We start from the raw sequence: 23,751 nt of genomic DNA, 5'->3' as shown, positions 1-23,751 counted from the left end.
AAATTGGACTACATCTTTAGCCCTAGAAAAGAGATTTAGTTCATAGTTGCAATAATAAGAACCATCATTGTATTCAATAACATGAGTTTAAGAAAGAAAAATAAAAACACTTCTCTAATTGGTGAACGAGAACTGCAAGAATTCCGATTTCCAAAATAGTAGCCGTCCTTTTCTCCTTCTCTAATCTCCCTAAAAACTACTTAAAGACCCTTATTTATAGTGCTAGGGTTTTTATCTTACTTAGGAAAAAGTTAAATGCCTTAACCCATTTAGATTCGGATTAGGATAATGCATTAGCCTAATAGGCCCGTGACCTATTGTCGCGGTGGTAAGAACAGTCGTTGCGATGATCGTTCTTTCTATCCAATGAGTTTGTGATCTTCAGAATTTGGTAAAGTCGTCAACACAAACATTGTAGCTCTCTAAATAAGCTTTCCAACGCCACCAAAATTGTTGAATTCTGATATCTACAACTCAAGTTATGACAGAAACATCGAAGCATGCTTATCTTGAAGGATTTTCAGATTTTATGTTGTAATTTCGACGTGTCACAACTTTTTCGTTTCAACTTCGATTCTTGTACCATTTATTCCTATGCGTCATGAATTCCATCGACATCATTCTTTTCCCTTCAAATATTTGTTTGAACCTGAAAATACGCAAAATACATCCATAATCCCGTAAAAGGTATTTATGAAAGAATTAATTCAAATTCCACAATTTAAACACATTTTTCCATAATTAATCCAATTAAATCACTAACAAAATATAAGCTTTCAAGCTCTTATCACTTATACAATTATTTTACTAGTTTTGGCACATCAAAACACACAAGGGTTCAATAGATTTTCTATATTTTCTCTATGCACAAAGATATTATTCCTAAAAGAACTTCAATTACTCCAAGAAACTTCACCCTAAGTGAGATAATTTGTTAAATTGATAGTTTTGTCTTTTTTTTTTTATTATTATTTTTTTTTAAATTGGATTAGATTATAACTTCAAGTTCAAGAAGAGCAAACATATTTGAAGTGGATCACTCTGAAGAAAAAAGAAAGACGAGGATACGAAAAGTATTATTTGCATTTAATGAAAAAATTAAATACGATGGAGAAGTGAAAAACGATTACCTTTTTATGTTTTTCTTAAAGCAATTTAAAAAGATAAACTATGAGTTTTAAATGTTATAGGAAGGAATAAATACAAGGAAATTACAAAATGAAATATGAGTGTACTTAGAATTTATATTATCCTCAATAATAATTTTATTTAAGGTTAAATTTATCAAAATAAAATAAAAAAAATTAAAAAGTAGAGGCTAGTGATAAAAAAAAGTGGGGACTAAAAATCACTATCCGTTTTAACGGTTCATAAATTTGGAAGGCATCATAGCTGCTCAATTTGGTTTACATCATGAACACTACTATATGCACATGCACCCAATCAGATATTTATTAGCCCCTATCCAAATATATTTATGTTAATTCCAAGATTAACCTTCTAACTAGAAGATCTGTTTTTTTTTTTTTTTTTTTTTTTTTTTTTTTTTTTTTTTTTAAGTTGGCTTCAAAACACATTAATTGTTTTTTTTTCTTAAAAATTAACAAAATAAAATCTATATTGATGAGCAAATTATTACAATGCATATTAAAATTAAATCTATGTACATGTATTTGTGATAAGGAGAAAGTAATTATTGTAACCAATTAAGCCCGCAGAAAAACAAAATTGTTGTTGGTTGTAGCATAATCAAAACAGAAAAGAATACTATTCCCAGTTCTGCAAATTTGCCGTAATTTTTCTCTTTTAGGGTATAATATTAGTGCATGAAGTTGTATTCTTAAGGATATTATATAATATACTCTATATAAGAAATATTACAAAGATTTTCATACAAAGTGAGGTGACAAAAAATAAATAGAAGAATGAAACAAAAATCAAACTCACTTTGTATAGAGATTTTTGTAAGATTTTTGTAAGTATAGCATTACTCTTATATTATATCATAATATACGATTGGAGAAACCATGTACAAATTAATTAATCAAGAAGATTTTTGATGGGTTTGTCTGGAGTAAACAAATATTATTAGGAGCACAGAATAAGTTGTAACAAATAGTCAACTCACAGCATATTCTGAGACTTAAAAAAAATTGAGAATGGTTTGCACGTCTAAGTAGTGCCCTGCCACCCATTATTTGATGAATTGTTGGTTTTATATATAAAGAAGCAGTCTTTGAATTTTCAGAGAAAGTATTGAATTGTAAATCATAAGAAGAAGAAAGAGATGTCAGGCACGGTGGCGAAGGTTGTGCTAATAGCAACAGCATTTTTTATGGTATGCACAAATTTTGCAGTGGGTTATGATAGCTATGGAGAAAACACAGGCGGGGTTATAAAAATAAGTGGTAAAGTATTGTGCCAGGACTGCTCCAAGGGCTACACCGAATGGGTTAACGACGCCAATCACCTCAAAGGTAATATAATTATCTTCTACATATACAGTGCGAATGTTTGCGTATATGAAAGTTATAAATTAGGCTTAAAAGCTGATTCCGTGAATTGCAGGTGCTAAGGTATCCCTGACATGCATGGATAAGAGAAGCAGAGTGATGTATTACAGAAGCGATGAGACTGATGAAGAAGGGCAATTCGAAATGAGTGTGGATAAATACACTTACAAAAATAAGGAGCTGAAGACAGAATTTTGCTGGGTGAGATTGGTGTCATCGCCCCACCCCACCTGCAACATATTCACAGACTTCAATGGCGGAAAGTCAGGAGTCAAACTCATGCAACCCTCCTCCATTTATAGAGACATTGTTACTTATACGATGCAACCCTTTTATTTTACTTCTCCTATGTGTGAAAAACCAGACGATGAAGCTGATGATGAACCCGAAGGAAACAATTACTAGTTTTCTTGGGATTATTTTTCTCCTTTTACATGTTTTTGTTTCTTATCATTCTGAAAGTTGATGCTGTATATTATAAGATTTTCCAGTTTTATTATGGTATAACCTTGAGAAATTAGGGTGTTTTTTTTTTTTATTATAATTTTGAGAATTTTTTTTAATATTAAAAATGATTAAAAAATGGTATGAAATGAAAATACCGTTAACATGTTTGTCCAAAATTATTATCTTAAAAATCTAAAATAAAACTAAAAAAGAAATTTATCACTTACATAAGATAAAACATTAATGTTGTAGTGATTACCATCCATTTATTTATTTTTTTAACAGGAGTGTCCAACCTTGCCCTCAACTCAATATTATCATTTATTTGTTTGACTGGTAAGTGTTTGTCTAAAATTATTATTTTAATATTATTTTTATTTAAAATTTTATGATAAAAATGTTGAATTATAATTTTTTATTTGAAATTTCTCTCTTCTTCTTTGTAAATATTTTGTTTTGTAAAAAAAAAAAAATATATAAAAATACTTATCTAGCTCTTACTAGGAAGAAAAATAAGAAATATTATATAATCTTTTTATATAAATTTTCTCTTATAAATTTACGTGATAAAAGATAGTTAAGTGATTTTAAATTTAAAATAAACTTTTATTTAATCATAATTTGTATAAAAACATACTGAGTGTAATATTATCGAAGAAAAATTGGAAAACGGGATATTATTCAATAAATAAAAAATTGCTAACTCAGTTAACTCATAACTGCATGTATCCGTCCAACAAATGAACCTCCACTTGCCACGTGGTAACATATTTCTACAACACGTGTCCAAGTTAGCGAGTGCGAGAAGATTGAAGCAGCCAGACCACATTCATGAAGAAACCTTCCAGAGTTGAAGCTCGGGGTGAGCCATGTCGAGTCGGCTGGCGAGAGCAGTTTCGTCATCGATAACTCGAAGGTCAACGGCTGAGATCTGGAGTCGGCATGGAAGGTGGGCGTCCTCTTCATCGTCTAAGACGGAGAATTCGAAGATGAGTGAACGTCTGTCAGGGGTAATAGACGCCGTCAATGACCGTAAACTCCCTCCTGAACTCCGTGGCCAGCGTAACTCCGTCCGGTCCGTTTGAGTTAATATATATTTATTTTAATAGTGTGCTGAATTTGAATTTGAATGTGTGAGTTTCATTTCTGAAATTGATTTCTGTATATGTAGTTGTAATTTATTTGAATGAAAAATAATTTTACTAAAGCTTTGAAATCAGATGAAACCACAAGAGAAATTCGATTGGAAGTGCTATTTGGTGACTCATTTTGTTATTTTATATGTTTCTCTATCAACCGGTATGAGAACCGGAAAAGCTTGAAAGTATTGAAGGGGAATTGCTACTGTAACATGTCACAGAAGAACTAGTTAATAATATATTGAATACTACTGAAGTATCGTTTTGCTTTATCGAAACATTGTGTGATTACTAATGCTTTGCTAGTTTGTTGTGGAAAAAATATTGTATTGATAAGAGTATGAGCTTCACTGAAAAGGCTTTTGAATTCGGATGGAATCCATTATTGAAAGAAGCTGAAAATCTAGTAGAACTGTAGTTTGCAAAAGTACCTGAAATTCAAATAATACAAGTGTCTTCTAGAAGCTTTTGAAATTTGAATAAAGGCATTTTATTTGTAAGCACCTCAAGACAGTTTTAAATAGAAGTGCTTTCTGAAAATTCATCTGAGAGCCTTTCTTTTAAAGAAATTTTTGATGTTTTCTGGAAAGTATTGAAATGTTGTTTTCAGTCTGAAAATCATTTTGTTTATCTTAGTCAGATTCTATGAAGTAGGGAAAAAATAACAAGCTTTAGTTATTGTAAGCATTTTTTGTTCTTAAATCCTATGTGGTTTGGTTATGATATATAGTGATGGGTTGTTAATGGGACAGATCAGAAACAGATATAATAAATGTTGTGGAGCAAAGAATATGGCATTCTATGGAAGAAGGGCAGTTCGAGAACTTACCAGGAAAAGGTAAACCACTTAATCTTGGAAGCAATCCTCATGCAGACCCGGCAGAGGATACCTTGTATCGAATCCTCTCTAAAAATGGATGTGCACCGGAGTGGGTTGAACTTAACAAGGAAATAAGGAGTCTAGTATCTGCATGGCGAGTAGCCCTCAAGAAAGCATGGGCAATTAAGGGCAATGGTGATCACACCCGATGGGCAGAGTCAGCTGAGGCATTGCAAAGGCAATTGCGTGATATCAATGATAAGGTGGGTTGCAAAGCATATGTGATGTCGCATATAACTTTGTTTTGTTAATGATTTTCCCTTGAGGATAAATCTCTGTTATATCAGGTTTCGTTTAATACAAGCTGACTCATCTTTGTTTGGAAAATAAGCATGAACTTCCAGATAGAAATTATTAAGAAACTTTAGGCTGAGTAGGTTTTTTTTTTTTTTTTTTTTTTTTTTTTAAATCCTTCTTAAAGAAGATTTATGATGGTTTTCGTGTTTTTAAAGGAAGGGTTCTAATTAATTTCAAAGTTATGCTTGATCATATTTCCTCTTAATTTCATGGGTGAGTTAGACCATGAGATTGTGTTATAAAAAATTGTTATGACTTTGACAAGTGTTAACATAAAAATATATGAACTGCAGGTTTTCAGGTATAACCTAATCGTTCCCTTTGGTCGGCAGATGTTTGGTCTGAAGTGGGAGAAAGAACTAGCTCGCTTGGAGGAATGATTATATTCATTTTACGGAGGCATTTTTTTTCCTTCTATATTAGCAATATAGATTAAATTGTTGTAAAACACAGTGATCTCTCTATCTGGTTTTGTAACTTTTGTTTAAGGAAGATATTATAATAGTTGTAGAAAAATGGTGAACTACAGGAAGATATAGGTGGCTGTAATTTCTTACACATTTTTAAGTATGGAAGTGACAGTGTGCTGATCAGTTTTAATGGATTACATACTTGCTTTGAATAGAATGTTATTGTGATTTCAGTTTCATTTAGTTAAACAAAGTACTGGAAATCGACTGGTAAGAACAGAGAACGAAGTTCAAAATTAAGTTCTTGGGTTCGACTTAATGTTGAGCATTCCAGGTTCTACCGGTAGGTGGAAACACCCATATAACATGATGGCATTTTATAGGTGGCTGTAGTTTCTTACACATTACACATTATAAAAAAGATGGCGTGAAGAATTAATTTTTATTTCAATACAAAATAACATGATAACATGAACAAAGCCACCTTATAAATTAGGCAGACATTTTGAAAACCAAAGAAAAAAGAGACTATATCACAAAGGTTTCACGAAATGATACAAGTAGAAAAATAAACTATATCTAATAGTTGGATTTCATACAATGAAACAAACTGCATTCTCGGTATTTATGTATATATTAGATAGTCAACTCTTTCCACAGGTCAACCAAAAGAGGATGTTTTAGCTGCAAGATGGACAAGGGCTCGCCGGTGGTAAGTTGTCCGAAGCTTCTTGTACTTTTGCACAAAAGCGCTGGTATCTATTTCTTTATTGAGGAGCTGAGCGTGCAGCATCTCAGATTCCTCCTCCGTCTTATCCATTGCTTCTGCAAAAAAAATAAAAGTTTAAATCATCTTCATAATGTTCCGTTCCATCCATGCATCTAGCATTCAAGAGGAATTATTAATTTATTCGTCTTATCACCTTGAAGCCTGTGGAGAAGGGATCCAGGGGAGTAGAACTTCAAAAGCTCTTCTTTCTGTTTCTCGAGTTCATGCAATTTCTCCTGAGCAGCAGCCAATTCTGTTGTCCGGATAATTCTGCTCTGTAACCACAAAAAAGGAGGAAAAAGTTACTATTGTCATACCCAAAAAAAGAAAAAAGAAAAAATAATATTAATAAATAAATCAATCAACAAGAGTATGAATGATGGCTCAGTGTCTCACTTGATTTTTAAGCTCCATGATGCGTGGTTCCTTCTCTAAGTTCTCCCCTGATTTAATAAAATAAAAATTTAGAAATTGCCAGCGGATTTATACCATTACATCCAACACTAAATTGATATATTTACAGAAAAAAAGAAAAAGAAAAAAGGAAGTAATAACTCACTAGCAAGCTGCAATGTTTCCATCTGTAGTTCATCCCTTATCTGATATAATTACGAAGAAAACAACAACCCACAATAAATGGTTAGAAACAGGAAAAGCTTGTCAGACCCAAGCCAACGACAAAATGAGATATATTGGGGAAAAAAACACCCCATCACTAGTACCCTATCTGTTTTGCAACAAATAAGAAAAACGGACATAGCAGATCATGTGTGATGATGTTAGAATGGAAACCACGACAAGCATCTTTTTGATATGACAAATGAGTGAGCACATGACTGTTATGTGTATGAGTGTATACATTAAGGCATGCAATCACAAGACTAGTACGATATGGAAGCTGATCTTGGCATTCCATGCTTTTTTATACATATCTATACCTATTCAGCATTTTATTAGTTAGTCAAAAAATTGCCACCATAAACGATGGACTCACAGCTCTGGCTACTTAAACTTAACTATACTAGTACAAATAGCACAGTGCATGCAATTTTATTGTCTGTGCCATATCAAATTCTTAAAAACAAAGAAATAAGAAGGCTCACTTTTCTAGAATATTAATTTTCAAGTGAATAGAGCTCACTTTTCTGGAATTTTATTTTCAAGAGTTGATAGTCATATAAAATAGAAAGAAACTAGTGGTCAAATTGATGCGCAGATGGTTTAAAAAAATAAATTCAAAAGCCTGAAGTCCTAATTTCTCCTACACCTTGATGCGTCGTTCATGGAATGCCAGTGATAACGTGACATGCATCAGCAACTCATCTATAGAGCCTTGCCACAATATCATGATGTCAAAGTAGTGACAAATAGCGGTCAGGTCTTTCTATCTTACTATAAAACCAAATACTTATCAACCTATCATGGCCAAACAATTACTCTTTCAGAGATAAGTAAAGAGAAGATAGAATCTTTTGCACACATAGAGCAAAGATAAGAAAGCAATATGTTTAAATTATTAGCTCAGAAACTCCCATGGAATAAAGAAGAGCAAAATCTGCAACTCACTTTGTTTTGAATTTTTACTTGATCAATTGCAAGTAAAAATTGGTGGTAGGCATCCTTGTCAGACAAAAGCCTCCGTAACTCATCAATGCTAAAATAAATTTTAACCAAAAACAAGAAACTCATTAGAGAAGGCAGTTATGAATTTAAATGAAAAATTTTCTATATCAATAAGTCGAGCACTACAAGCATCTAAAAATTTTTCTTGAATCATCCGAAGAACACAGAAAATCATCATACAAATAAAATTTTAAATAAAATCATGAAAATGACAGTCAAGACTTCAGCAAATAAATATTTTAAAGAGACTACAACAGCATAAAATAACATCTCTGAAACAAGAACAGTCACAAATACACGTAGAAAGAAAAATGTGCACATGCATAGGTCAACATGATCAGAAGCAGATGATAAACATAGCATGAATAAGATAGATAATTTGATGGTCTTTTCCACATTGAGAAATTTCTAAATTTATTTGCAAGGCAAATGTTCAATAGAGTCCAATGTATAGCAAGTATCTTCAAAATCACTTCCATGAATAGGCAAGACTGAACAATGAAATTAAGCAACATACACTGGAAAATACTTCATAGGTATATCCCTATTGTCACAATGGTTTAGTTTCCCGCACTTTGTTCCTTACATTTTGACTATGTATTAAATACTTTTACTTTCATTTCTGATATCAAGTAAAGGAAAATAAGACGCAAAATGCAATCATGACTTCCCTTACTCAAATTGTAAACCAAAAAGAAAGTTCTAAATAATTAACAATAAAAAAATATTTAGTTAACAATCATAGGGTTCATCAGTACTTTCCCACGACAAACAATTTTCATTGAGAGGAAAAGGGAAAAATTCCAATGCACTACCAATATAATGAGCTTAAGAAGTTAAAGAAATCAGATGCCTCACCTTTTGTCCTTCAAGAGAGCAATAATGCTGGCAGCTTCAGCCGGCGAAACATGTGACGGGGACTGTGGCCGCTCTGCAGGCCTTGTTGGATTGAAACTGCCAGAAGAGCTGAGACTAGATGTTGAAGGGCGGGAAGAACTTGGGGAGACTACAGATGGAGGGTACCAAGACTGTGGAGAACCATCTTGTGGACGTGGTTGAGCTTGTTGCTCCTGTGAACCCCTGTAAGCAGACATGTTCAGTCCAAAGCTATATATGTAATGCAAAAGATCTGAATTATCTGAATTCAAACAAACAAACATCTCAACTCTGATTCATCCTTGATAAATAAATTATCTGCAGAAACATCTTTAGAGAAGTTATGAACACAAAATCGACATTTCAAAGCCAGCAAAAGAAATTTAACTTCTGCATAAATACCACATAAACTTTAGATATCAATGTATGAGCATGGCATAAAAATTAGAACACACAAGATAGTACTACACATAATCAAGTTTCAGTAAACAACTTTCTCGATGTTCAATTCCATGAAATATCTTGGGTCAGTCTCTGAACTAGTAAGACATGAAAGTGACTTATGATTCTCGAAAAGATCTAATATTCCTGCATTCCAACTCCAGTAAAAGGCTCAGTAAATATATAAAAAAACACATAGCCATACAAAGCAAGGCTCAAAATTCATGTCATAATAAAAAAATCAATAGCAGCAACTGGTACTAGATTATGCTTTTGCAACAAAAGCAAACTTTAAGACACCCGAATTCAATGTCAGATACACCATTTGATAGAACAGCTTCACAATTCGACTATCCGTTGTCACAATTTCCAATACAACTATCTCACAAGTCCTTAAATGCCAGTAACAGAAACACTTAGTTGTCCACAATAATAATCTTTAAATAAATAAACCGCAGGACATTCCAAATTTCGTTTTACATGTATCAATAACATATTAACTCAAACTATCCAAATTTAACAAAACAGTAAATTAAAAAAAAAAAAAAAACACTCACACACGGACAAATAATTATAAGAACATATCTGTTGATGTTTACAATCGGAGATAGGAGTAAAATTCCTAAAGCAATTGAAATTAAAGCCATAGCATCAAAGTGGAGCACTAGAAATCGAAATTTTTGTATATAACAAAGTGAATGAACCGATTATCGAAAAACAAAACCTAATAAATAGACGAAAACGAACGAAATTAAAGAAGAAATACCAGAACTTGAACATAGCTCAAAGGCGATCGTGATTGGCCGATTATTTGATCAAGCGAATCGCAGAAACCCTAAAATTATGAGTGATAACACGAAGGGTTGGATCGCGAGTTGCCGACTCTCTGTCTCGGTTTTTTATTTTTATTTTTAAATTTTGTTAGAAGAAGAAATGTATTATGGTTTTGATGCGTGTCCGATTACGTTCGGAGTAATTTCATCGAAGTAGTTTTCCCCCAAAGACTACAGTTTTTTGGGTCTAATAAGTTTTGAAATTTATCACTAAAGTCCCTAAAATAGTAAAATCAATTTCCAACCCAATTGATAATTTAACGGGGTCAATTTGTAAATGGATAAGAATATTCGTATCATACTATATTACTATTCTATTCTTCATCACAAAAAACATAAGGATAGATCATCAAGGTAAGAGATCAAATATTTAAAGCAAATAAAAATGAAGTTAAAAATTTTGATTTGATCAAAGAGAATCATCGTATAGATAATGACATAATGATAATTGATATATTTGATTCTATAGGAAATGTATTTTGTTAAATAACAAAATTATACTCAAAATTTGAATTAACATGAGACGATTTTAAAATAGTATGAATCCAATAAAAGAACATATCTTGAGAAGAGGGACAAAAATAATTTATATTACTAGTTTTTGAGGGGGTAACAATGTATATTCAATAGGTTGAGCATATAAGTGTATAACAACAGTTGAAGCTTGAGGGAGTTGATTTAAGGACTTCAATGATTCTTTTTAAACTTCCTGGACCACAACTTTTGTTTCTAAACTTCTTGGACCAGAAATTTTTGGAACAAATGTAACTTTACTTCCGCTTTTCTGTTTGCGCTCGGAGGACGGTTTCCTTTCTTCTTTGTTTCATAAAATGCACGTGGTCGGTTTTCAATGGGTGAAGGCACGCGTGCTTATAGAGAAGAAGCATCACAGAAGATGCAAGGTAATTGAATTGGAGGCGCTTTATAGTTAAACCATTTTGTCAACTATTAATAAACTATTTTAATATCATATTAATATATTGAAAATTTTAGCTCACAAAAATTTAGAAACAAACAAATAATACTACATCTCCAGACTCCAATGTAAAATTTTGTGTGTAAACTGACTAGACATTATTTTAATTATTGTTAAAAATCCATTAAAAACGTAAATTTTGATAGTATATGATTAAATAAATAAAATATAGGAAAGTTTATTTAAGAAACCTCACCCATTTAATTAATGAACAATATTAATTTTACAAAGACACATATAAAAAGAGTATACAAAGACAATTTTTATCCTTAATTTTCATGATTTCTCTCTCTCTCTTTCTCTTTTTCCGTTTTTTTTTCTGAATGATGTCATTTTGTTGTAAGGATATCATTTTTTTTTAATTAATATATAGTAGTAATTATATTTCCTAAAAAAAATTCTTTACTCAACATATGAACAAGAAAACAAACCTTGTCATCTCAGTTATTAAATATTTATATAATTGATAATTCCGTTTCTGGAGAGAGACATTATTTCTAATGAACACAAAAGTTCAATACTGTGACTAAATTGGCGAGCGAGTAACGTTCCCAACCATTTCTAGAGAAACACAGGGCTGCTGTACTGGAACCTGCAGGGGGAAATTATAATTGTTACTGGAATTATAGAGTTGTAGATAAAATAAATTAATACTCTACTTACATAGTGGCCAGCTCCAAGAATCCAGTAGAAGGGGAAATTAGTGTATGAAGCAACAAATCCTTTGGTGGTTGAAGTATCACTTCCACAGTATAATGGAGTTCGTTCCAAGCTTAAAAAATCTTTCATCCCACTCCCACCCCACCTGAAATTAATGTAGAATCAAATTAAACAACAAAACCAACTCAAGTAAATCACAATCTTATTTTTTAATTAAGGGTTATACTCTAGCTTTTGAATCCAGGCTTCTGCTCCTTTGGTTGAGCATATCAGATCAACCTATCATAAATACCAGCCATAACATATCAATTTTCAATATTGTTAAATTAAAATAAATCAATGTTTATGATCTAAACATAAAACACTTACCTGTCCATTGTATACTGTCACATTAACGCCCTTGGCTAAAAGCTCATCCACCTCTTTGATTCTTGGTTTCATTATTTCACCAATCAGGCCTTCATAAACTAAACCACCTTGACCTCCCCATCTGCAATACAGTGATGGATATATAAGTTACAGAATCATCGAAGTTTATTTGAAGAAACTGGTAGTACATGCTGATAATACTTACGTTACATTTTCAGGAATAATCTTCAACTTCTTTTTGATAGGTCCATTCATCAATTTGTCGAGGTCAACAGGCTGAGCTCCAGCATCAGCTGTTGAAAATTTCTTGGTGCTGTGATATTTGGAATGTATATCAATTCCAAGTCCTTTGTTTTCCTCTGTTGTTGTTCCCATAATGGGGTCAGTTGAATCATCAAGTAAGAAGTCATAGAAGTTCTGTAAGTCCAAATAACATTTTGTCACTAAAAAATCTGTAAAATTTTGTGTACTTATGAGCTGGTGTGCATTGTTTTGAGAGACGAAAACATACCACATTGTTACTGTAGTTTGAAATAACCTCGTTCAGATCAAACCATGTATATGTTGCATTCTCATATTTGCCTTCCGCAAGCTGCTGCTTAATTTTTAAAACGAAACTGTTCTTGCAAAATTGGTTACATTAAATTCGTTCAGCGTCACCTTTTATTGACATTAGTTCGCAACAAAAAACAAAAATCCTGAACCTGTTTGATTCATTCAAGCCCTTGTCGTTCATTCGCGACAGGTCTTTGAGAAGTGGTGCATATTGGGCCTGCATTTATCCATTGGTGTAATAAGCATTAGTCATTGGAAATTCTACTCAATTTTAGACGCAAGAAAGATTTTAACATACTACAAAGTCTTCAGGAGAAATCCAGCTATCTCCCAATGCAACTCCTGTAAAAACAAGAAGATAATTACTACTTTAAAATGTTATGTAATGTCAGATGGTGCTAATTAAATAGCAACTCAATGTTACCTGCAAGTAGAAGCTTCAATTCTCTGGCTTCAATGGCTCTTAAAGCTGATACCCCAACAGTAACTGCATATTTTCCTCCATATGACTCTGCAAAAATGTACAGAGGACTTTTCTGGAGGGCTTCATTTCCATTGAAAACCTCCTTAAACAAGTTAGTCAAGTCAGTGGCTGCCTGCTCATCAGTTCGCGCCACCAAGTTCTCGTCTTCCATGTAACTAAAACCTGCTCCCACTGGATTATCCTGAACATCATTCGAATAAGATAGAGATTGACTCAACTTGCTGCAGTCAAATCAATTTTCATTCACCAAGAAAAACAGAATTGAACCTGTTTGATTTAGAATCCAAATACAATTCTTTCATTTAAAAAGTGTTCAATTTTAAAAATGAGTTTGGTTACCACAAATAAAAGATCAGCTTTCTTGAGCCATGTATAATTTCGGGGCTGCAAATTGCCATCCAAAGGTCCTATTTCCATGAAATTTCCAAATCCAACACCTGAGGCGCCCTGAATTGAGATATCGGAAATCAGATTATATTAAACAAATATAAACACATGTTTCATGTCAATTAATTCTACTCACAGGGCCTCCTTGGAGCCATAGTAGTATCGGCCACGGCTTGTATGGATCTTCAACTCTGTATGGACTCTTATAAAGCCACCAAAAGAGGTGAACCTCTGCATTGCAAAAGTAATTATAGAAGCCTTAAAAAAAGCAGTAACAGCAGCGAGAACAGTATTTATAAGTAGAAACATTGAAGAAAGTGTTAGCAAATATTGGCATACTCGGACGAACTTCAACATATCCCCATTGTTCAGACCCGTCTTCGGTTCCGGCAGTAAGAGCAAGATATCCACGGAGGATGCTAGAAGTGAATAAAAATAGGAAGATCAGTAAGTGTTTCTCCATTGTAATTCCAGCTTTGTGATAAAGTGAAAATGGCGTAGCAGAGTTCATGTAACTTGAACATAAGGTAGCATAAGAAATTTCACCATTTTAATTGTCGCTATCTAATAAATAAAAAATGCATGTGAGAATTACGAGGACTAGGAGCATAGATGAATATGACCATGGAAACACATACAAGGAGAAGATTACAGAAAGACTTTTTTAGCATTAGGTTGAGAACAAGTCAACATATAAGTAAATAATTTAGTTGTTTATACATTGAATGAAACAGAACAAATATTAAAATCCAACCTATTCAAAGCGGATATTAATTTGAGTAGGATAGGGATAGGATAGTATAAAAATAATTAAACAAACAAACCCAAAATTTATGATGACCCAAATTAATAAAAAATTAAATTAAATTAGACAAAGAATTTTATTGCTGTTTAGAGGAGTAAAAATGTCTAGGCTTGTAATTCTTTCACTATGCAATACAACTTCCAAAATTTTTGTTATTGTCATTAACCTTTAGGCGATGGGTGGGTTGGCCATCTTAGGTGATGACTGTCCTTAATTAGGCCATAAGTCCTCTTGGTGATGAACCTTTCTTATTGGACCACCCTAACACCTCTAGTTGCAATCAACACCTTATTATCCCACGTTGTTGGCCTTATGGTGATGACTGATGAGCACCTTATTTCCTCTATAATGACCACTTTATTACCCCATAGGCCACAGGTGATGAGTACCTAATTGTTACCCTTTTTAGCGCTGAGCCTTTGTTGCATCTTGGCCATGAGCACCTCATTACCCGCATGGGCAATGAGAACCTTATTTCCCCTACTGGATATCATCACTTTATTCCCATGACTAGCAATGACGATTCATATCGATGACCATCTTTTTCCCCTATGATCTCTTTAGGTTCCCATTGATCTTCCTTAGGTGATGAGGGCAATGATTCATTAATGAATAATATTATACTTATAAAACTTTTATACAGAGTTTTTTCAGTAAAGTGATTTGTTAGATTATGATTAGATGAATTACTATAAAAAATCAATTTAATAAATACATATTAAATGATAAGGAATAATATGATAATGTAAGTATAGTATTACTCTTCATTAATTAGCATAAAACTTAAACGGTAAGGGAGGCAAATCGGGTGGCGTGTTGTGTCAAATATGTCTCAATCTTCACTTGACCCATTTAATTAAGAGTAAACAACATATTCCCACCCAAGGTTTGATGAAATCCCAAGTTAGTACCACTGGTTTCATTTAGGGTTTAGAGGGTGCAATTACCATAATGCCTTTAACCTTAAATTAATAAATTATTTTTAACCCCTAAATTAGTAGAATTACAAAACTTACCATTTTATTTTCAAATTATATCAAAAACACCCTCGGTCACTATACACCCTCGCCAGAAACAGCCCGATCTGGGCTGTTTCTGACGACGCTGAACCCCCTGGTCACCTCCATCACATTCCCCGTAGTCCGTCGTCCAAAACCCCTCTGGTTCCCGACTCATTTGCCCCTCCAACGCCGGCACCGTTAGGCTTAGGGTTTTGGTGTTCTTCACCGGATTCCGATCAATTTCGGCGATGAAAATCCAATTGGACACCACCAATGCAACCGCCGTCCCCAAATCTATAAAACCCCTATGTCCCTAGCAACCGCTTCATCGTCATTCGCCAGCCGAGAGTTCGTGTTCATCGGCCGTTTCTCGTTGCCGTGGCCGGAGATCGGCGAGTGATGAGGGGTTGTGAATGGTATGGTTTTGTAGAGGGGAGGATGGTGGTGACAAGGGTTATTTTGGGTGGAAGAATCTCCGGAAAAGAGCGAAAAACATCGGGAACGACGGCTGCTAATGTGCGTCGGAGGATTGTTAGAGGCGGTGGTCTGCTAACGTGCATCGCCCATGTAAAATGACCAATTTACCCCTTTACCGTTACATCAAACTTTTTTCCGTCACTTAAAGGGTGAGAATCTAGAATAAATAAAATCAGTGGTACTAACTTGGGATTTCGTCAAACCTTGGGTGGGAACATGTTGTTTACTCTTTAATTAATAGTGCCAAAGATCCCAACCCTAACCCCACCCATTTATTATTCGTGTCATAAACGTATGGACCCATTCATCATATTTTAATAATTTGACCAATTTTAAACAAGTTTAATATAGTTTGGCCCATTTAACAATTGACAATTTTATCTTGTTTACAACTGACAAATTCAATCCCTCTATGACACATTTAAAGTATTATTTGACACAAATACAATTTATTTAAATTTTAACTAAATTGTAATAACCATTACCATACACAATAAAACAAAAAATTAAATAAACATAATCGATGATAATATGCTTAAAATTAAAGTCAAAATACAAAATAAATAAACAAACTACAACTTTTCAATGTTGTTTTATATATTTTCCTAACAATAATGTTAACCCAATCTTTAAAAAACAAATCCGAATCTAAAAGTCTTAAAAAGTTAACAACAATGTTCAGCACAAGTGCCACGTTAAATGCATCCTAAGTTAAAACTCATCGAAGAAATTGTGATCCATTTCAACTTGAAATGGTGAAAAGTTTCACATTTTAGCCAACATACAAGACTGTAAAAACCATAAGATAATTCTTGTGAGCCATTAATAACAATAAGAAAATAACATTGTAAGACACATTCTTTAAATTGTAACTGTTGTAGATTTTCGCAAGTGTACGAAATCATACAAGTAATAAAGTGTATAAATATGGATATCGAACCTAAGGGAATTACTATTATCAATAACCAATTAAACTATCCTATTGCTATTTGATCAATCCAAATTGTATCAAGGAAAATCTAAACTAAATTAACAATTGAAATTAAAAAGAGAACTGAACAGAGAATAATTAAAATAAACCTTTGGGTAAACACAAGATGACTAGACCTAGGGCATATGCTTTACATCAACTCTTATTTATATGTATCGATCTCTTATGTTAATTTTATTAAGCTCTTCCTGCAGGTCAAACCCCATTCTTTTCCAATAAATTTCTCTCGAACAATTATCGAATTAACTCCTAATTACTAACCCGAATTATTTCTAATCAGATTTAAGCAATTGAAGATCATTACGCTCTATGGAGTTTACCAGAACCTCACAAGTTGCGGTAACCTATCTCTAGCGTTCTCTCAACTTATAGTTTTACTACCGTAGACCAACTAAGTGTCATCTCTCGATCTTAACCTAGTCCATTAGTTCATTCAATTCTTGGGCCCTTAAGAATCAAAAGCTTTAGGTATGATAGTAAAACTTAGGAAGAATTCTTAATAAAAATTAACAAGTAAAAATGAATACATAATCAAGAGATTGGGCTACATCTTAGCCTTAGAGAATAAATTTAGTTCATAATAAACATGAAAGAAACAATCATCTTTATTAAAACAATCATCATGAGTTTATAAGGAAAAGAACAAGAAAAACTTCTCTATATTGTGAATCAAAACTCTAGAACTTCTGTTACTTCTCTTCTATGCAGATTTATCTCCTCTTCTTCTCCCCAAAAGAATCCCCAAATAATGCTAAAAGACTTCTATTTATATCCCATAAGGGTTAGGGTTTTATTTTTTTATATTCTATTTGGTTTATAACTCTTAACCCTATTTTCCTACCTAAAAACGGATAACAAATTCTTAATTGTCGTGACTGTGCCATAGCACTGTGCTGCGGCATAGTAGCTACTGGCCAGAGTGTGCCGCGGCACTGTGCTGCGGCACTGTGCTGCGGCACAGTAATCTCTTTTTGTTCCCATATCATTCCACTGTTCTTCAGAGATGATGATTTTTGAACTTGATAACGATAAAATTTGGAGAAGTGGTAAACATATGAAATGTAGCCCTTTGAGTCAGATTTCCAATAGTTAAAGAATCGTCTTAATCTAAGTTCTACAGCTTAAGATATTCTCAAAAGACCGAGGTATGCTCAAGCTGGAACGTAATCTAGAATCTTCTCTTTACTTTAACTTCCATAACTTCTTCAATTCAACTTCGATTCTTGATCCGTTTGTTTCCACTCGTCACTCATTCCGTTGCCAACATGATTCTTTATCCGATATAACATTTATGCACTAGTAGCCTGAAAAACACTCAAAAACACCCGTGACCCCGTAAAAGACAATTATGAAAATATTAAGCAACTTTATCAAATTAAGCCTAATTTCCCACAATTAATCCCCATAAACCTCTAACTAAATGTGTACATTCAAGCTCTTATCACAACCCCCAACCAGCTTCTTGCTAGCCCCTAGCAAGCTAAGCGATAAAACAAGCCCTTTTAGCTTGAGATACAGACAAAATAAAATCTATATCTAAATTATCCTGAATTACTTCTGTAGATTGTCACAGTTGCATTTAGCATATGCAACAAGCCTTTAAACCCCTAGGTGGCCCTAGTTGGACGAGTTGTAGTCTCGTGAGGGTTTCCAATGATGATACCCACAAACATCCAAACCTAACCTCACATAGACTCAAAACTAAAGACTCAAACAAACATGTTAGTGTCCATACATATAATCGTCTCAAAAATTGTGTCAACTTGAACAAATCGAATAATTAACAACACGCAAATGCAAAGAACAAGTGAATTTCAACTACATTTTTGTTACTGACTCTCTTATAATCATTCACAAACCATTCCTCCAAAAACCCAGATGATTTTATGCGTAGCTTCCATAGGCAAAGTACGAAAATAAAATAAATGTGCAATCAAACTCCATAGACTCACTTTTCAAACCACTCTCCACTAATATAGACTCCAATCACTACCTTGGATCATTAGGCCTTTTTCATGGTTGTAACGTTTAGCTAGGGTAATGGTTTATGAAAGAACGGAAAGGAATTTTTAACAAAATGTAAGAGACTTAATATTTTATAGTAAATGACCATGAACAATCTCTTTCTTGCTTCCCTTCTCATTCACCCTCTACCCTTTCACATTGATTGAACTCTTCCTTCCAACATTAGCATAAACCCTCATGTAATGTACCTCATTTCAAGTTCTTCTCTCCAGCTACTTTTTCCTATTTTTCTGCAATTTTTTTTTTTAATTTTTTTTTTTACAACCCCCAATCTATCTCATTGTACATACTCGGGTTATGGTCTAAAAGATATATTTATTTTCTTCTACCACACTTCTTTTCATGAATTTTTCTTATAAGGTCACCCTAAATTAAGTCTCTCACAATAAGATGGGTCGAAAAATGTTTTAGACTTCATCGTCAAGGTGATATATAGTAGGTTTATAAGAAGAAGAACAAAAAAAAAAAAAAAAGAATAAGGCTTACCAATTGTATAATAATAGGCTCAAAGAGTTAACGAGGGATAAAGTATTATAGGTTGGCTTGAAAGGCTCAATCATTCCAAAAAAAATTGCCTAAATCATATCCTAAGCAATGTGGATTCTAGGATTTCGCCTCAAGTGGTTATCAAATGAGTTCTAGAGTTTATGCCCAATTTTCACAAAAAATTATTGCCCATAAAAACACACATAAAATGTCTCTAAGTTTCCGAATTATTCAACCAATCAAACCCATTTCCAAGAGAGTCATAACTAAGTACAATTGTCATCTACTATCATCTTTCCATTACGCAAAAGTTAATAAAATCTCAATATTACAAATTCTCTATCATGGTCTTATCATTGACTTATGTATGAGCAACACACGTAAAACAATTTCACCCAAAAGCTTTTAAAGAGATAATTCAAAGCAAAAGATATTCAATGATGTCCATCGAATGAAACTAAATTTGACCATAAGAAAATATTCCTTACCCTCAACATTAGAGATTATCATTGTCCTCAATGTGCAGAGAGAACAACTACACTACCTTTTTGCGCAACATTTATGTGGAGATAATCTTGTGAAGACGTGCATATTGTTTGTTGTATCCAATAGTCATCAGGAATCTAATCCAAAAGAAAACAAACTATGTTCCATGCTTGGCCAATTTAGTGTGCAAAACGAAACTTATGGGTGAAACAAAAATGATTAACATGTCAAACCACACTAAATCTGTCACAACCTAAAACCTTAAACGACAATCCACATAAAACCTACATCAAACAAACAAACATATAAGTATCTAAACAACACAAAAATAAAAGTACATAAAGCGAAGGAAATAACATGGAAGGCAACACATCAATTTTCCTTTTCCAACTAGAGATCCTCTCATTGATTATTCCTCCATACTTTCATCGAACACCTCCTTATCGTCTTCTTCATCAGCCTCACTCGGGTGATAAATCATCTCGCTCAATTTGTACCTTGAAGTGTCACACCCTGTTTGCTCCATTTGACCTCGTTGCATGTTGAAGAGGACTTGAAATTGAGCATTCATCCATTTGGTTTGTTGATGTTGATAATTGTGTATGGCTTCCACCTTATCATGCAAACTCTCATCTCTTTCCTCTTGTGGAGCTTTTGAGGATGAAGCACCCATTGATCCGGTTAGCTTTTTCTGTCCTATTGAGAGTTTGTTCATGTACTTATTAGTCAAACAAATGCCAGGGTGAATCACCTTTTCTCTCGAAGTATGAGGAACTTCCGTTTGACGACATAGTCCCGTGACGAGTTGCGGGAAGGAGTAGCTCGTGTTAAGATTGTTGGCACAAGATAACATTTGAGACACAATTATGTTATCCACATTCATCTGCTTCTTTGTCATGATACAATAAATCAAGATTGCTCTCACTCGATCCATAGTACTATTGTGAGTTGTTGGCATAATCTTGTGTCCATGAAATATTGCCACACACGAGTGGACATGCGAAGATTTCCTGCAAAAATTTCTTATATGGATCACCCACCATGACCCACTCATCTTGTCCCTTTGTCATTCTCCTAATTACCTTGTCATAATTGGCATTTTTCAAGTACTCCTCGTATTCATCCTCTTCGACTGGTGGCAATCCATAATATCGGTTAATTGTCTCAGCATCAAATTTTACCTCTTTTCCTTGACTGATGGGGGAGTTTGAGTGAATTTATGCCACCCCAATTTCTTGATTATGTCAATTATTTCTTCTACGTCATCATCATCAAAATCCATGCCCCTTTCTTGTATAAAACCCCTCTCTTTTTGTTGAGCATCTTCAAACCTTTCCTTAGCTTTTCCACTCACAAACTTAGGATCATTCACTTGACTACCTTGCCCACCTCTCGCTTTTCGCTTGGGAGCTATTTTTGGAGCCATGAAATTTTTTTTTTCTTCTGTTTTCAACGAAAAACGAACTGCCACAATCCACTATTAAACAATCACCCAATTCTTCAAATAAGATTGAACTTATCCCCCTTAAACACCAATCTTTTCCTCAACAAACTAATTCCAATCAAAGTCAACACCAAATCTAATCAACAACACCAACTAATGACAATGTATGATCTAAAATCCACACAATAGCATTGCAAATCACCCTTATACTAAAATTTTCTCAACCAACGAAATTGCACCCAAAATCACCAAACAATCTTGCAAAATCAAGTAATAGGAAGCCAAATTTGTGAATATGGAGTATAGGAATACTTACTTGTGCTGGAAAGAGACAATCTTGCTCAACAATTCCACCAATTTCTCTTGAACTTGGAAATCCCTAATTTTGCAACCCTAACTCTACCAAGAAGATTTTCTTGAATTCCCACTTGAAATCCTTGTAAAAGATGAAGAGAACGTAGAATGAGAATGGGATTTGGAAACAAGAATGAATTTTGAGGTGAGAGAGGTTAAAGGGTAGGGAGAGAGGAATTTTTTTTTCTATTTTCTAGTTTGTATGGGTGATTCGCGATTGTGCTACAGCACACTCACCTTTGCCCATTTCGTGTCGCGGCATACCCCCTGTTTTTTTTTTTTTTTGAAAGAAAAAATGCATGAAAAATGAAAGTAATTGAAAACATGGGTTGCCTCCCACGAAGCGCTTAGTTAATGTCCTTAGCTTTACGCCTTTTTATGTTCACTTTGGTTCGTGGAGAAAAATCAAAACTCTTTCTTCTTCCGATTCATGCTCAATATAGAGTTTCAATCTTTGTCCGTTGACTTTGAACGTCCCTTTCACCGAATGATGAACTTCGATGGCCCCATGCGGAAAAATCTTACTTACAATGAATGGTCCGAACCATCTTGATCGTAACTTTCCTAGGAGAAGTCTAAGTCTCGAGTTGAATAACAAAACTTTTTCTCTTATTTTGAACTCATTTTTCACTATGTGCTTATCATGCCAAAGTTTGGTCTTCTCTTTATAAATCCGAGCACTTTCATATGCTTTGTGGCGAAATTCCTCTATCTCATTGAGTTGCAACAATCTCTTCGCACCTACCGCCTTTGGATCAAAATTTAGCCTAATATGACCTATGCTCAAGCTCAACCGGCAGGTGACATGCTTTTCCATATACTAATGTAATAGCCACTCCCTACTCATGTACTCATAAAAGATACATAATGAAAACACATCGAAAATAACATAAATAGTTGGGCCCAAAATTTTCTTTCATTAAGCATATATATGTATATGGATATTCCTTACACAAAAATTGTATCATGTACAAAAGTGATAAAAAACATGGTGGACAGTGTAGTCATATCTCTTCGCTTGCCGACACCCTTACGACTGTATCCTCACCTAGGTCCTGCAAAAACATAGAAAACAACGGGGTGAGCACAACTAATGCTCAGTAAGTAAATCCTCTACTCATCCATCCCCGTAACTCTGTCTCTAATTCTTTCCTTACGATTCTCATTTACTCTCTCTCTTATACTTCTCTCTATTTTCTCTTTCTCATAATTCTTTTCTACTAACTCTATTTAGTAAGTCACGACCTCATCTTACTGGAGGCATGGCCGGGACTCGTTCCCGCTCTATGTGACTTATACACATTCTAGTCGATCGAATTTGGTTATGCATGGATTCGAAACCCTTGGCCATGTGAGTATATAATCTCTCTCTCGGGTATAGCCCTCATCCGCATGCACTCTTACGGGCTACACCACTTCTCTTTCTCATACTCATGCCGCTCTCTCAATGCGGCGTACATGCGGGAATACTCTACCCATTACTCACGGGTTCCCCATCGCATAACCTACTCTATGCTCTTTTCTCTCTTTTATTCTCTAGTGCTCAATCTCTCTTTCTCTTTACTAAAGCTCACACTCAAAGTTCTCTACTCTTTTTCTACTCTTTCTCTAATGCATAATTAATGCATATGGATGACTCATGCTCATTAATGCACTAATGAAATGCGATTATGCCATGTAGTAATAATTAAGGGTTTCTACTCTTACTCATACTTCTCTTGAGCATTTCATCATACAACTCATGTGCATATAAAACTCTATGTTAACAATAACTATTCTCTTCTCTTGAACCTTCCCAATATGGGAGAAAACTCTCTCATAAATTCTAATTTCCTGTCAATGAAACAAACACTTCTATAGAGTTTACTCAAACTCCCTTCAACTTCAATCAAACTCAACTCAACACCATAAAATCTCAACACTTCTCATATTCCAATACATTCAATACTCATTAATAACTATAATCTCATCTCATCTCATCTCAATTTCTCAATGAACATAAGATATACACATACATACATAA

General features: G+C 33.9%; 4 protein-coding genes across 4 annotated transcripts; 2 read left to right on the top strand and 2 right to left on the bottom strand.

Annotated features, from left to right (window-relative positions):
• Window positions 1-2,304: 2,304 nt before the first annotated feature.
• LOC116131232 (pistil-specific extensin-like protein) lies at window positions 2,305-2,918 on the top strand. The gene is made up of 2 exons (XM_031416876.1): window positions 2,305-2,477; window positions 2,569-2,918. The coding sequence occupies exons 1-2, from the start codon at window positions 2,336-2,338 to the stop codon at window positions 2,916-2,918; spliced, it is 492 nt and encodes a 163-aa protein (XP_031272736.1). The 5' UTR covers window positions 2,305-2,335.
• Window positions 2,919-3,771: 853 nt separating this feature from the next.
• On the top strand, window positions 3,772-5,883 carry LOC116131284 (dnaJ homolog subfamily C member 28-like). The gene is made up of 3 exons (XM_031416947.1): window positions 3,772-4,035; window positions 4,852-5,182; window positions 5,570-5,883. The coding sequence occupies exons 1-3, from the start codon at window positions 3,830-3,832 to the stop codon at window positions 5,654-5,656; spliced, it is 624 nt and encodes a 207-aa protein (XP_031272807.1). The 5' UTR covers window positions 3,772-3,829; the 3' UTR covers window positions 5,657-5,883.
• A 231-nt stretch (window positions 5,884-6,114) lies between these two features.
• On the bottom strand, window positions 6,115-10,381 carry LOC116131307 (vacuolar protein-sorting-associated protein 37 homolog 1-like). Its single transcript, XM_031416972.1, has 7 exons — window positions 10,162-10,381; window positions 8,937-9,158; window positions 8,022-8,109; window positions 7,015-7,054; window positions 6,852-6,898; window positions 6,610-6,730; window positions 6,115-6,511 (listed from the first exon to the last, which is right to left on the bottom strand). The coding sequence occupies exons 1-7, from the start codon at window positions 10,173-10,175 to the stop codon at window positions 6,348-6,350; spliced, it is 696 nt and encodes a 231-aa protein (XP_031272832.1). The 5' UTR covers window positions 10,176-10,381; the 3' UTR covers window positions 6,115-6,347.
• Window positions 10,382-11,645: 1,264 nt separating this feature from the next.
• LOC116131309 (serine carboxypeptidase-like 51) lies at window positions 11,646-14,137 on the bottom strand. The gene is made up of 12 exons (XM_031416975.1): window positions 13,999-14,137; window positions 13,796-13,890; window positions 13,612-13,719; window positions 13,213-13,453; window positions 13,087-13,130; window positions 12,938-13,005; window positions 12,745-12,850; window positions 12,439-12,650; window positions 12,234-12,354; window positions 12,091-12,143; window positions 11,868-12,009; window positions 11,646-11,796 (listed from the first exon to the last, which is right to left on the bottom strand). Exons 1-12 carry the CDS (start codon window positions 14,120-14,122, stop codon window positions 11,731-11,733), a joined length of 1,380 nt encoding a protein of 459 aa, XP_031272835.1. The 5' UTR covers window positions 14,123-14,137; the 3' UTR covers window positions 11,646-11,730.
• Window positions 14,138-23,751: the final 9,614 nt, after the last annotated feature.

Source organism: Pistacia vera, unplaced genomic scaffold, assembly GCF_008641045.1.
Source record: "Pistacia vera cultivar Batoury unplaced genomic scaffold, PisVer_v2 Contig230, whole genome shotgun sequence".
Lineage (NCBI taxonomy): Eukaryota > Viridiplantae > Streptophyta > Magnoliopsida > Sapindales > Anacardiaceae > Pistacia > Pistacia vera.
This window is presented reverse-complemented; position numbering and strand designations above follow the sequence as displayed.